This window comes from Neomonachus schauinslandi, chromosome 5, assembly GCF_002201575.2.
Source record: "Neomonachus schauinslandi chromosome 5, ASM220157v2, whole genome shotgun sequence".
NCBI classification, from domain to species: Eukaryota; Metazoa; Chordata; class Mammalia; order Carnivora; family Phocidae; genus Neomonachus; species Neomonachus schauinslandi.
The window spans coordinates 126,479,700-126,493,895 of NC_058407.1; the positions used below are offsets into that span (position 1 = coordinate 126,479,700).

Here is a 14,196-nt window from a genome sequence, read left to right on the forward strand (position 1 = left end):
GGATGAACTTAGTCATCTGCCATATTGGTTTCTTTATCCAAACTCTTGAGCTCTCCTAGAGATGATCAGTTAGATAGCTTGATAACTTGATAAATTCATGGTCACCAACCTCAACCACGTTCTCAACACTGCATGGAAACTTGACAGCAGTTGACTCAATAACACATTTTCATTCTTTCTCTGGTTTTTGTTCTGCTTCCCTCTTTAGCAGAAGATGATGTGTGATATAGTACTTCATAGAGAAGATGGAAGCCATTAGATAGAACTCCCTCCACAGTGTGCCCCTTCTGATTTATAAGTCTACCTGTCTTAGGGCTTATAGAATTTTTCTTCCCTGGGTGATAAGGTGAAATTTTACACCTTCTATATAAGGCCAGTCCATCTTCTTGCTCTGATTCTTGTTTCCTTCTTTCTACAGAACCCTATTGCAATCCATTATCTCTTTTTCATCTCTTTGGTATCGAACTCTCTCTCTCCCTCCCTCTGTCTACTGGCTCCTTAATCTCAGTATTCAAACATATTCTCATCTTTAAAAAACAAAACAGATCAAAACAAATTGTGAATACTCTGAAACCTCCTGGGCCTCCCATCCCTTGTCAGCTACTGTCCTAATCTCTTTTTTATGTAGTCGTCTTGAAAGATGCTGATTGTTCACTTTCTTACTTCCTTATTAGTCTACTCCAATCTGGCTCCAGCCTCACCTCTACCCTGAAACTGTTTTTGTCAATATTACCAGTCACCTTCATGTTGCTGTATCTCATGGGCAGTTTCCAGTTTCTGTCTCATTTGATCTCTCAAACCATTCAACACAGTTTACTATTTCCCTTGTGGAGCATTTCCATTCCATGGCTTCTGTGACACTAAGCCTTCCTGTCTTCTCTGCTTATCTTCATCTTCCACTTTCATTTGGCCTTTTAAATGTCAGTGTTTTTCAGGGTCAGATAGAAGAGGAAGGAACAGTCACTGTAGTAATCAAGTCTAGTTAATTCAACCTTTTACATATATCTCAGATTGGTTTTGTCCTTATTGCTACTATTCTAATCTAAGGTACTGTCTGTTGTCTCTTAACCTGGGCCACTGTGTATTACTTCCTCCCTGGCTGCCCTGGATTTGCTCTTGCTGCCTTCTGTACATTCTAAAAAATTAATTTTACTCTCCTATCTTTTAATGGCTTTGCATTTATTTGGAATATAATGTAAACTTGTTAACATTGTCTCTTGGACCCTGCATAGTTTGGCTTAGGTCTTCCTCTCCAGTATCTGATACCACATTACCCTTACTTTTTTCTCCTTTTCAGTGCCTGCAACAGGCCAGTCCTCTTGCTTCATGGCCTTCCCTCATTGTGTTTTCTGCTTGGAATCCTCTCCTCACCATACCCCTCTGACTCCCTTGTGTGTATTAATTTAATTTTTTTGGATAGATTGTACATTTCTTGAGCGCAAGAGCCACATTTTAAGCTTTTTGTGAATGTTCAGCAGCTTAGCATAGTTTTGAATACACAGTAGCCGATCAGTAAATGTTGGTTTTTTGATAGTCAGACATCAGAGAATACTGGGGAGTGAGTGTATGCTCCATATGGGCAGGGGTTTTTGTCTGGTACAAAGTTGTATCCTTGTTGTTTAGAACAGTAGTTAGCATGTAGTAAGAATTTAAGTCTTAGTTGAATGGAAGGGTGAATGAATGAGAAAATTGTCTCCAATAGAGGCAGCAAAACCAGTCCATATGAGAGCTTTGATTCTTCCAAATATGGGATGGCGTCATGTATCAGTAAAACATTTCTGCTTTCAATGCAGAAATTATGAGGTTAGAGATTGTAAGAGATGAGGCTGAAAAATACAATTTCAGTTGACACCCTAAGTCTACCACTCTTTTAAGCATAAAGTCTTGAACTCAGATTTTTTTGTTTTTATATTTACAAAAATTTTCAAACACAAAAGTAAGGCTAATACAGTGAACTGGCAATTACCTGTCAGCAACAATGATCAACATTATGGCAATATTGTTGAAATTAGGTTTAGTTCCTCTTTTTTTTTTTATCCTTTCTGTTGAGCTTTATTACCAACTCCTGGCCATTTGTTTTGTTGCGTTTTTTATTTATTTCCTGTAACCCCTGACATCTAAATTATAAGGATGTTTCCCTAATTGGTCTTTTTACATCTAGTCTTTTTGATTTATCTTGTGTATTGTTGGTAAGTCAATTTTCACATCACTTCACATTTAAATGTTATCTCCTGCTCATGACCCAGCACAACTCATACTGTATAAAAGAGAAAGTCTGAACTTGTCGTCATGGAGTTTGAGACCCACCTTATTCTGAGTCCACTTTATCTGATCAGCTTTATTTTCCTCTCTTTACTACAGATCCTCATGCCATGTATGTCTCCATCCATCCATCCATCCCTCCATTCCTTCGGTTAATAGATGGCATATAGAATCGAAGAAGTTATGGTCTTTGTTCTCAATGAGTGTACTATTTTTATAAAATCTGAGTATATTAAATATATACTCAAGTTTATTGCCAGGTATATATGTAGATTCTAAGACAAATGATGCAGATTTTATGAATCCTTATCTATTTTTGTGGCAGGATTTCAGTATGACTTTTGATTCAGAGATACTGATTCTTTGTTTTCAAATAGAGACGAAAGAACCAAAGGATAATAAAGAGGTATCAAATCCTGAGGATTTAGAACTTGAGTTGGAGAACCTAGAAATTAATGATGATACCTTGGAGTTAGAGGGTGGAGATGAAGCTGAGGATCTCACAAAGAAACTTCTGGATGAGCAAGGTAAGTGTTATTTTGCTAATGATTTAATTTTTGATTAATTTTTATACACAGAGCTCTTGCTTTACTTTTTAATTCTCTATTTTCCTGTTGTTTCCAGGCCATCACTTTTTTGGAATTTGATTTAGAATAGAAACAGGCTATGTCCCACATAATGTGAATACACGCTTTAATGATCATCTAAATTCTCAATATCTTAATAGATATTTCTTCTGCTTCTTTACTTGCTAGTTTGTCATGAATTTAATTCATGGTATAATCTTTACAGTCTTAACATAAAAGTATTTGAAAGTTATTCTAAAATGGTTGAGAGAGAAAAAGACAACTAGTAGATAAGTTTATTTGTTACAATTTTATTTGTCTTTATAATTGAGTAATGTTTTGTATTTAGTAATAAAAATGTTATATTGTTAATTTTCCCTAAATACTTCCTATTAGGTTTCTTTATTAGTTAGGACTTTTTATTGAAGTACAATTAACATACAGTATGTTATATTAGCATCAGCTGTACAATATGATGATTCAGTGATTCTGTACATTACTCAGTGCTCATCATGATAAGTTTACTCTTAATCCCCTTTATCTATTTCATCTGCCTGCCCCACCTGCTTCCCCTCTGGCAACCACCAATTTGTTCTCTGTATTTAAGAGTCTTTTATGTTTGACTCTTTCTTCTTTGTTCATTTGTTTGTTTCTTAAATTCCACATATGAGTGAAGTCCTTTGGTATTTGTTTTTCTCTGACTTACTTCACTTAACTTTATACTCTTTGTTGTTGCAAATGGCAAGATCTCATTCTTTTTATTGCTGAGTAATATTTCCATTTTATGTATATCTATATATACACCACATCTTCTTTATCCATTTATTAGCTGGGATTTTTTTATTAAAAGGATACCTATTGTCAGTATTGCTTATTTCTCTGTTGTCTTCATTGTTTCCTACTGTCGGTTTTCTTTTCTCCATGTCATGAAGGGAGGGTGGGCATGGTTGAAGGCTGCCCTAAGCCCAGATCCTATCAGCTATTAACATCAAAGGAAAAGAGAGTCGTCTCAGTGCTTGTACATAATTATCATGGAAGGATTTGGCTAATCCTGTGTCATGGTTGCCTGTGGCTAAGAGGAAGGTGGTGTGCTGTGCTTTGGCTGTGCCCTTCCCTATCAGAACCCCATGGGTTGCCTTCAAAGGCAAGCAAGTGATGGGAGGGCTGTTACTACTTGAAGACATGGGGGAGGGATGCTCAGCAGATAAAAATAACAAATTTACTATAAAACTACATGCAATTTATGTTTAAGTTTTTGTGTCTAAGGCAAAAGTTTGCCTTTTCATATTCGATATCTGAAAGACTGTAGTGTCTTTGGGTTCTGATTCGAGATATACCCAAACTTTAGGGTAATAGCTCAAAAAAGGCTTCCATTTTTCCATAAGAAAAGCTGTAGATAATCTATTTGCCAAATAACTTACAATAGAATGTTTCTATTCTTGTCTCTGGGTATTGTCTCTATGTATTTTTTTTAACCTATTTAAAAATTAATTTTATATTAGAACAAGAGGATGAAGAAGCCAGCACTGGATCTCATCTCAAGCTCATAGTAGATGCTTTCCTCCAGCAGTTGCCCAACTGTGTCAACCGAGATCTGATAGACAAGGTATAATTGTCGTGGTTTAACTTTATGCAAGCACATAGACCTTGTGGGATAGCTCTAATTAGGAATATTTGTGGGTTTTGGACTGTTTTAGCCATAGAATGAACTATTTCTTCAAGTGGAGTCTTTTATGGGAATCCAAAATAAACATAGAAAATTGGAGCCAATTTGTAGATATTATCTTTGAGTGTGAAACTGTGTCTAGAATTGGCTTGACACTTCTCCCCTTCATATAGGGACCCCACTGTTTGGAAAATATGGTTTTAGACCAGAAATTCTTAAAGTATGCTTTGTCAATTCCTGGGGTCTTCTGAGGCGTTTTCATGAGGTCTGTAAGGTTAAAACTCTTATCATACCAATATTAGGGTTCCCCCCCCAAGCCCCGCCTTTTCATTGTTTTTGACATTTGCAAAAGCAAGTGGCAATTTAGCATGAGTGGGTGCAAACTGTATTAGTAGCCTTTGTATTCTTCACTGCCATGCATTTGTAATTAAAAAGAGAGTGCTACTTTCATTTAAGAATCTCCTTGATGACTCTGTAAAAATTTGTGATTTTATTTTCTTTTAATCTTTGAATACACATCCTTTTAATCTGAAAAAATGGGGATTGCATATAAGGCACTTCCACTTTCTCAAGGTTGTCTTACGAAAAACCACTTGTGTGATTGAGTTGCAAGCTGAACTAGTTGCTTTTTTCATAGAATACCATTTTTACTTGAAAGAAGTGATGAGCAAACTGTGTTAACTCAGACTTGGGTGTTTAGCAGATAGTTTTCCAACATGAACAAGGTGAGCCTGTCACTTCAAGGACAGCAATAAAGTATTTATTACCAATGAACGAATTGGAGTTTTCAACAAAAGTTAGAAATTTGGAAAACTTACATCTACCACCATAAGCTTGATACTTTCCCAATTCTTTTCTGAAGAGATTTTATTGATAGGACTTTTCTGATGAAATTTGCAATGATATTAAATAATGTAATTTTAAATACATAAAATTATGTGTGTGGAAGATCTGCATTGCTCAGTGAACCATTGTTCTAAGTGACTACGAGACAGTGTTCACAGAATCTTGCTTGGGTGTTAAAGATTCGCTCAAAAATGCAAGTTAGACCAGTGGATTTTAATATTGATTTTGGTTCCACGTTGCAGCTAACCATTAGGAAACTACCACTTGTCAAGTTTTGGGGTAGTATCAAAGAATATCTACCATTAGTAGAAAGTATATTAAAGTACATCTCCCTTTTCTAGCTATGTATATATGTGAAGTTGGATTTTCTTCATTTACTTCATCCAAAAAACAAAACACATCATGACAGATTGAATGCTTAAGTAGATATGAAAATCTAGCTATTTTCTAAAAAAGTACCACTGTTGGCACTAAATTTTTTTTCTTGAAAAGTATGTAGTTATTTCCAAAAACAAATAACAACTAATAGATTTATTGGTATTTTTAAGTGAAATAATATTTTTCTAGTACAGTAAATGATGATAAATGTAACCCATGTAAACAAAGTTCTTTCAGGTCCTTAATTTTTGAGAGTATGAAGTAAAGGGCACTTGAGACCCAAAGTTTGGAAACTGTTGCTTTAAGCCATTTTTTTGTCAGAGTGTAATATAATCATATTTTTCCCCATAATGCTTTGACAGTCTCCTATAGAGAACTACAGTGGTTAGGTTATTTTTCAACTTTGAGCTCGTTTAGTTCTCCTTCAAATAATGTAGATGTATTTCAGTAACTATTCATGTAATCGAGTAATCTCGAAACTGTTTCCAAATTGGCTTACTTCTTGGAGTGATTAGGTCAATGTACAGTTTTCAAAAACTTAGCAAGTTTGAAATATGATTGAATCTTTCCCCTGCCAAATTTTCATATGTTCATTCATGAGACATAAACAGAGGATGACAGAGAGATACCTTGACACTTATGCTCCATCCCTGTACCCCATTTTGAGTACTATCATGAAAATTGAAGGTGAGAAGGAACTTGGCCATTTTGTATATAGTAGCATTACTTTTCTGAGTCTGCATTGGAAGGTATCCTGTAGCGCCCCGCTCAGTATTAAGAGCTCTTGCCAGTAATGACTGTATAGTAAATTCTGAGTAGCCCTCTGAGGGTCACATGGGCCACTCTTCCCTGTTGGACTCCAGTGGGTTCCTCTGGGGAGTCAGCGTCCTCATGAAAGGTATTTCTTCCATATACATTCACAAAGGTCCAAATGGCTTGAGAGGGAAAAGTAATTGGGAAACAGAAAAATCTAAGAATTCTTTGAATTCAATAACTATGTAACAATATAGAAACCAGAGTGAAAATTTCATTTAGGTAACTTCTGTGAGTAATGTCATTCATGGTAGTGTTTGTTTATTATTTTTTTAATGTTTATTTCTGCATACATTTGATGATCAGAAGAATTTATTTTTACTTAATAAAATAAGAAATGATTGTTGAACTGTCTTTCATTACCTAAATTGTTTTGAAACAAGTTTTCATAATACTGCTTACTGAGTTGTCAATCAGCAATTGTTCCTCAAGCAAATAGATACCACCAGGGAGACTCCTTTTGCTTCCATTTCTCCCAAAAGGACAGGACTGGTTAAATCTAAGAATTAATATACATATGAAGCTTTTTTTCCTTTTAATTTTCTGAAATTAGTAATTCTTACAGTTTTTCTACTCATCTTGTCTTTTATTTATTTATTCTGTATACTTACTAAACCCCTACTGTGTGTTAGGCATTGACATGCTTTACGGACTCCTGATCTGTGGAGAGTTTTGAACATTGTAGGTTTTTTTTTCCTTAACCTAAGTGGCCTTTGATTTTTTTTTTTTTTTAAAGATTTTATTTATTTATTTGAGAGAGAGAGAATGAGAGACAGCATGAGAGGGAGGAGGGTCAGAGGGAGAAGCAGACTCCCTGCTGAGCAGGAAGCCCAATGCGGGACTCGATCCCAGGACTCCAGGATCATGACCTGAGCCGAAGGCAGTCGCTTAACCAACTGAGCCACCCAGGCGCCCCGTGGCCTTTGATTATCGTGAAGTGATTATTGCCTTCTCTGTCTTCATAAAATTTATTTAGGTAGAATATGCAAAGTACTTATGTATTTCAAAGGATAGTGTTCTAAAGTAGTTACTGAAATACATTTTATTTTTTGTGTTTTCTAATTTACGGTGAGACATAAACCATTATTGGCCATTTAAAATGTTTTTTAATATTTTCAGAAATGTTGGTTTGAGAGTTTGTGTGTGTGAACTTTTCTAGTATTAACCTATTTTATTTTCTGAGTACATGACTTTGGGATTTCTATTTATTAGGTCCAGAATTTTTCAATGTTGCCTATGGGTGAATTGATTATAGGAAATTTATTGTATTTTCTCCTTTCTCTTTGTTATTTTAATTAGCTATGATAAACTTTACCGTTATAAAATGTAAGCTTTAATAACATTTATTATACTCTCTTTACAAGCAGAAGAAAATTTTAAATTGATTTTACTCTCTTGATTAATGTTGATGTGAAATTTTGATCTTGGTGAATACTGCAATGTGAGTTAGTGTCCCAGGTTTGAATCTAATCAGTGTTAGCTGTGCCATTTCCTCAAAAGATTTAACCAAATGGGAGGTATTTCAGTACATTCTGTCTATAGCAAGAGTAGAAATCCTTAATAGATCTGGAAACTCTGGATCTTTTATGTGCATCTGATAATCAAGAGATTATCAGATTAAGGATTAGGATTAATGATAAAATAATCATTACATTACATGTGAACCTATGGAAGGATAATATTTGAAATCCTCAAAAGTATATTTAAAGGTAGTTTATTCCTTTTTAAAGTATAACTTATTTTTCTTAAACCAAATATACTGAAAATCTTTAACATTTTAAAGTATACATGCCTATGTTTTAAAAATACCAGTTACTTATATTTTTGCTTTCCAGTGGCTTCCTAGAACACATACCTCTCAGCTTTTCTTTTACGCTTTTATGTCAGACATAGTGATGAAATATTGAACACTTCTTTGTTACTACAGTATAGAATGGTAGGTTGCTACACTAGATAACAGTTGTGGGTATTTATTGGAGTCCTGTGATGTGGTTTCTTTAAGTTGTCAAATCTGATTGTTGACACTAAACTAAACCTTTTTAGTCAATGCTGAGGCACTTATTTTTACATGTTCCTGAGAATAATATATACCTTTCTCTCATTTCTAGTTTATCTTTGTTCTTTTTTGATTATCCTTATTAGCATTAATAAGTTTCTTGGTTCCTGGCAAGAACTATTCTTGCTACTTTCTAATTCTGTCAGACTAGTTTTCCAATATTAATGTTGGTTTACCTGACTTCATTGAGCTCAGAGGCATTAATTGCCATTTCATATAGTTATTTGCCAAATAATTCATGGCAGGTCTTCAGTCCACCCACTTGGCTTTCTGTTTCTAACTCTAGGTTGTAATTAAGAAGTTTATGAGACATATCTTTTGAGATCTAAAAGGAGAGAAGACTTTAAGCTTTCATGATCTTTTAGTTTGGCATATGCTTACAATACTAGTGTTCTAAAACCATTTTGAAGTGTTTAGGAACAAGGAGAAGTCCTTTGTAGCATGCATGGTTTCTGCTTTCATTAGCTAAATTTATATATATATTTTTTTAAGGAAAAAAGTTTGCTTTTTCTCCTTTAGGCAGCAATGGATTTTTGCATGAACATGAATACAAAAGCGAATAGGAAGAAGTTGGTACGGGCACTCTTTATAGTTCCCAGACAAAGGTAGGTACTAAAAAACAAAGTAATTTGTTAGTGTTTTTACTCTGTAGTGATGATTGTAAGATAAATGTTCTTGTTCAATTATCTCTTTAAAAATATCTCTTGTCAACAGACATTATTATTTATAGCATATTTTCTAGAACTTGTTTCTCGATTTCTTTTCTTTTGTTCATTAGCTCTAGTGGAAATATTTCTTCTGATGCTTACCTAATTATTTGAAGAGAAAATGTTTGAGAATAATAGTAACTTAAGAATAGTAATAACTTAATCATTTCTAGAAGTAGTTGGTTTATACTTTTGCCCCTGAGGAGAAAAAAATAACAGAAGGTCTATAAGTTTTTTGGAGAGTTTTTATTTTGTATAAAGATCAGACTAATTGAGTGTATCTAATTTTTACAGTTGTATTTAAATGAAAAGTTCCATGTTTTTGTGATTACGTTAGTTTAGAATTGAAAGTTACATTAGTGATTATATTGCTAGTAATTCAAGAAGCATATTTAGTTGCATAATGCTTTTAGAGAATAATAATGTTGTAAATTACACTAAATTAATGGTCCTGAAATATGGAGGACCACTCAGACTATTGACCTTAGGAACCTGGAGGAGATGCCTTTCTCTTTATTCAACAATGAATAACTAAATAATTTTGTTAACGGTTACGATGATTACATACCACATAGCTAACGTAGATACTTTCCCCAGAAAGTAAGGGTTCTGAGGGATTTCACTAAAGGTTTCTTAAGCAAAGTTTTCATTAGGTCCATTCATTGGTAGAGGCCCATAATCTCTTGATGTAAGATTTTTCAGTGAAACCAAATCACTACTTTTTTTTTCTTTCATACTGGTTTTTGCCTCCTGCCAGCATCATTAATATGAGCATTTGATTTTTCATCTTAGTGGGGCAAGAGAGATGGAATGTATTAAGCATTATCTAGTTGAGAAAGTCATGTAAATGAATATTTTTATAATACGCATTTCATCAAATCTAAGGTGCCATCAGTTAGGTGCACCATTATTTTATGTAAAACTAAGAAAGAAAAAATATTGCCAGTTATTGTTAAGGCCTTAATTGTGAGACACAACCCACTTTCATGTATTTGTAAGTGGGAAAAAGTGTATGCCTCGAATTGATGAAAATTCAGATACTTTTCCCTCAGTATCTTGGACTGATTTTTTTCAGGTCATTCTTTTACACAATGGAATATTTATTTTCAGATTTTTTTCAGCTCTTTATTTGAAGAAACAGGTATTAACAAGTATTTGAACTTAATATAACACAGAAAATTCAAAGTTAGCAAAAATAAAACACTTTGTTTACAATAGAAATCATGCAGTGATGTTTAAATAGTTTGCTTATAAAAGAGTATCATGTCTCCCTACATCCCTGTTCTGTTGTTCCACCACACCCTTCTCCTCCACCGCCCCCCCTCAAAAACTACATATTATAATTTAGTCTTTGCTAGTTGTATCCTTTATAACTCAGTTTATCTGCTTAGCTCAGGAAATAGCTGCAAATTAGACGTACTTGGAATCTGCTAGAAATGTAGACTTAAGGGTAGTAGGAAGTGACAATTTATGGTTTGAGAGGAGAGGGAAGAAGTAAAGAGACAAGTACTTGAAGTGTATAGCATGCTAGAGCCATGAGGAAGAGACCTATATGTAGTTTTATATACCTGAAATGTATAAATTCAGTCATTTAGGTTTTTTTTATAATACACCTGAGTGATCAGGAAAGATTAAATTATGTTCTAAAATTTATTCATTTATTACTAGACTCTTGTATTCGCACAGCTTACAGTTTAGAAAGGAAGACAAAGACTTCTAACTGTAGTTACCAAGAAGAATCACAGCATGCTTTGAAGTATATAGCAAGTGGAATTGATTGATTTAGTCTGGAGAGTCCGAGAAGGCTGCCTGGAACAAGGGTCATTTAATGTGAGTCTTGAGAAAGGAATTAGGTAGGCTAGGGATGGCTGGGGAAAGGGAATGTAGAGAGAGCATTCTTCTGGAGGCAGCTGAGTGTGTGCAAAGAGCTAGAGACAGGAAAAGTGTTGCAAAAACTGCTTTCTTGTTTCCCTGGACGTTGTCCTCTAGACTAAGCTGCAGGGAGGAGGCCATGTTTACTTCTTTATCTCATCGGACAGGTAGAAGGTGATAAAATTACATAACATGGTATTTAATGCCTTTTCTTATCTAGCCCCCTTCCAGCTATAGTCAGAATTCTATCCACTCTTCCTCTTGCAGAATCCTGATTTCTTGAATACCCTTTGCGCTCTCTGCTTCCAAGCCTCTGTTTTCTAATCTGTCTGGGATATTCTTTATTTTTCCCCTGAAAATCTCTGGCTCACCCTTTTAATCTTAGCCTAAGAGCTGTCTTCCCTGAACAGCCATCTTCATTTCCGTTATGTACATATAGGTGCTCTTACAGCACTTTCAACATAACGTCTTCATACGAAGATTCAGGCACATATCCCAGTGTTGCTTTGCCACCTGTATCCCTACCACAAACTGTAAAAACTATAGGCTCTTTAAAAGGGAGTTCTTGGAGCACCTGGCTGGCTCAGTGAATAGAGCATGTGACTCTTGATCTTAGATTGTAAGTTCGAGCCCCACGTTAGGTGTAGAGATTACTTAAAAAATAAAAAAGAGAGTTCTGGATCTTTTCATTTTTTACATTTTCCACAGCAAGTATAGTTCTGGTAAGTGCTTGAAAATATTTGATGAATTAATGTTGGTCATATGCAAATCTAAAACATTTATAAGGCTCAAAACCCAGAAGTATCAAACATTGTGTGCTGAAAGTATCCTTTCCATCCTTTTTTTCCTTATACCCAATTTCCACTTTTTCCACTTGGAAACCACTGTCTTGATTCTTTTATATCTTTCTAAGTTTCTTTTTGATGTACAAGAAAATGTATTTATAAATTCTTATATTTACTGTTTTTTAAACAAGGGCAACTTACTGTACCTGTCATTCTGAATGTTACTGTTTTCATTAATAGTATATCTTGGAGAGCTTTCATATCAGTATATAAAGATTTCCCTTGTTCTTTTAAAGCTGCAGTGTTTCTATTTATGGATGTACTATATTTAACCATTTTGGACATTCTAGTCTTTGCCGTTGCAGACAACGCTGTGTTTGTACTTCCCTTTTCTTTTTTTCTCCTCTTGAGCATGTCAGCCTGTAGTTTATCCATTTTTGTTTTTCCTTTACCAAAAAAACCAGCTTCCAAATAAAATTTATTCTACTGTTTTATAATTTTTTTACTCATCATTTTTGTCTTTTGATTTTTACCAATTTCTTCTATCTTGGTTTCTTTCATTCATTTTTAAAATTTTTTATTGTTATGTTAATCACCATACATTACATCATTAGTTTTGGATGTAGTGTTCCATGATTCATTGTTTGTGTATAACACCCAGTGCTCCATGCAGAACGTGCCCTCTTTAATACCCATCACCAGGCTGACCCATCCTCCCACTCCCCTCCCCTCTAGAACCCTCAGTTTGTTTTTCAGAGTCCATCGTCACTCATGGTTCGTCTTTTTTTTTTAAACATATATTGTACTATTTGTTTCAGAGGTACAGATCTGTGATTCAACAGTCTTGCACAATTCACAGCACTCACCATAGCACATACAACTCCCCAATGTCTATCACCCAACCACCCCATCCCTCCCACCCCCCACCACTCCAGCAACCCTCAGTTTGTTTCCTGAGATTAAGAATTCCTCATATCAGTGAGGTCATATGATACATGTCTTTCTCTGATTGACTTATTTCGCTCAGCATAACACCCTCCAGTTCCATCCACGTTGTTTCAAATGGCAAGATCTCATTCCTTTTAATGGCTGCATAATATTCCATTGTATATATATACCACATCTTCTTTATCCATTCATCTGTCGATGGACATCTTGGCTCTTTCCACAGTTTGGCTATTGTAGACATTGCTGCTATAAACTTTCTTTCATTTTGTTACTTCTTTGGCATTTAACATATTTGTCTTCTGAGAATGGTCTTCGCTATATCTTGTAATTCCTACATGTAGTGATTTCTATTTTTATGTTTTTTAGAAAATCTCCAATTTTAGTTTATATTTCCGTTTTGTTCCCTAGGGAGGTATCTGAGAGAGGTTTGAAACTTCCAGGTAGTGAGACTTTTTTGTTTTGTTTTGTTGTCTGACTTGGTTAATAATTTGTATTTTTACTGCACTATGAATAGAAAATACAGTCTATTCTCTTTAGAATTTTTTGAAATTTTCCTTATGGCCTATTACATAGTCAGTTTTCGTGAACATTCCACAAGCATTTTTTTTTTAAAGATTTATTTATTGTAGAGAGAGAGCATGTGAGGGCGGGGCAGGGCAGAGGGGGAGAATCTTCAAGCAGACTCTTTGCTGAGCAGGGAGCCTGATGTGGGGCTCCATCCCGTGACCCATGAGATCATGACCTGAGCCAAAACCAAGAGTCGAACACTTAACTGACTAAGCCACCCAGGCACCCCACACACAAGCATTTTTTTAAAAAGGTTACATTCTTTGTTTTTATGGTAAGAGTTAAATGTATTGATCAGGGAAGTTCACAGTATTAAATAACTTTTATTAAGTTAGTCCATTTTTTTGACTTTTTTCCCTCTACCCAGGGGTTCTGGACTAAGAGAGGTGAATTAAAGACTACTGTTGATGTGTGTTATTTTCCTAATAACTACTATGATTTCAGCTTTTCGAATGTTATTGTTGTGTTATTTGGTATGAAGATAAAACTTACACCTCACTGTGGATTGAACCTATTATCACTATAAAGTGTCATTCTTTGTCTTAATGCTTTTTTGGCCTGATACTACTTTATCTGGTATTAAGATTACAATTTCTAATTTCTTTTTCTAGTATGCTTTTGACCTTCTGTATTCAGTCTTTCAGAATCACTTTAGTTGAGTCTCTTGTATATTCTGGAATTGAATTTTACTTTGACATCTGTTCTGAAAATATGTTTCTTATCATTAAGT

General features: G+C 34.7%; 1 protein-coding gene across 2 annotated transcripts in view; it reads left to right on the forward strand.

Moving 5' to 3' along the window:
• Positions 1-14,196, forward strand: part of UPF2 (UPF2 regulator of nonsense mediated mRNA decay) — a 113,145-nt gene that overhangs the window by 33,735 nt on the left and 65,214 nt on the right. For both annotated transcript variants that reach the window (XM_021696720.2, XM_021696721.2), the window contains exons 6-8: positions 2,640-2,789; positions 4,331-4,434; positions 9,107-9,192. In XM_021696720.2, coding sequence (XP_021552395.1) covers positions 2,640-2,789; positions 4,331-4,434; positions 9,107-9,192 — 340 coding nt within the window. The remainder of the gene's footprint in view (positions 1-2,639; positions 2,790-4,330; positions 4,435-9,106; positions 9,193-14,196) is intronic.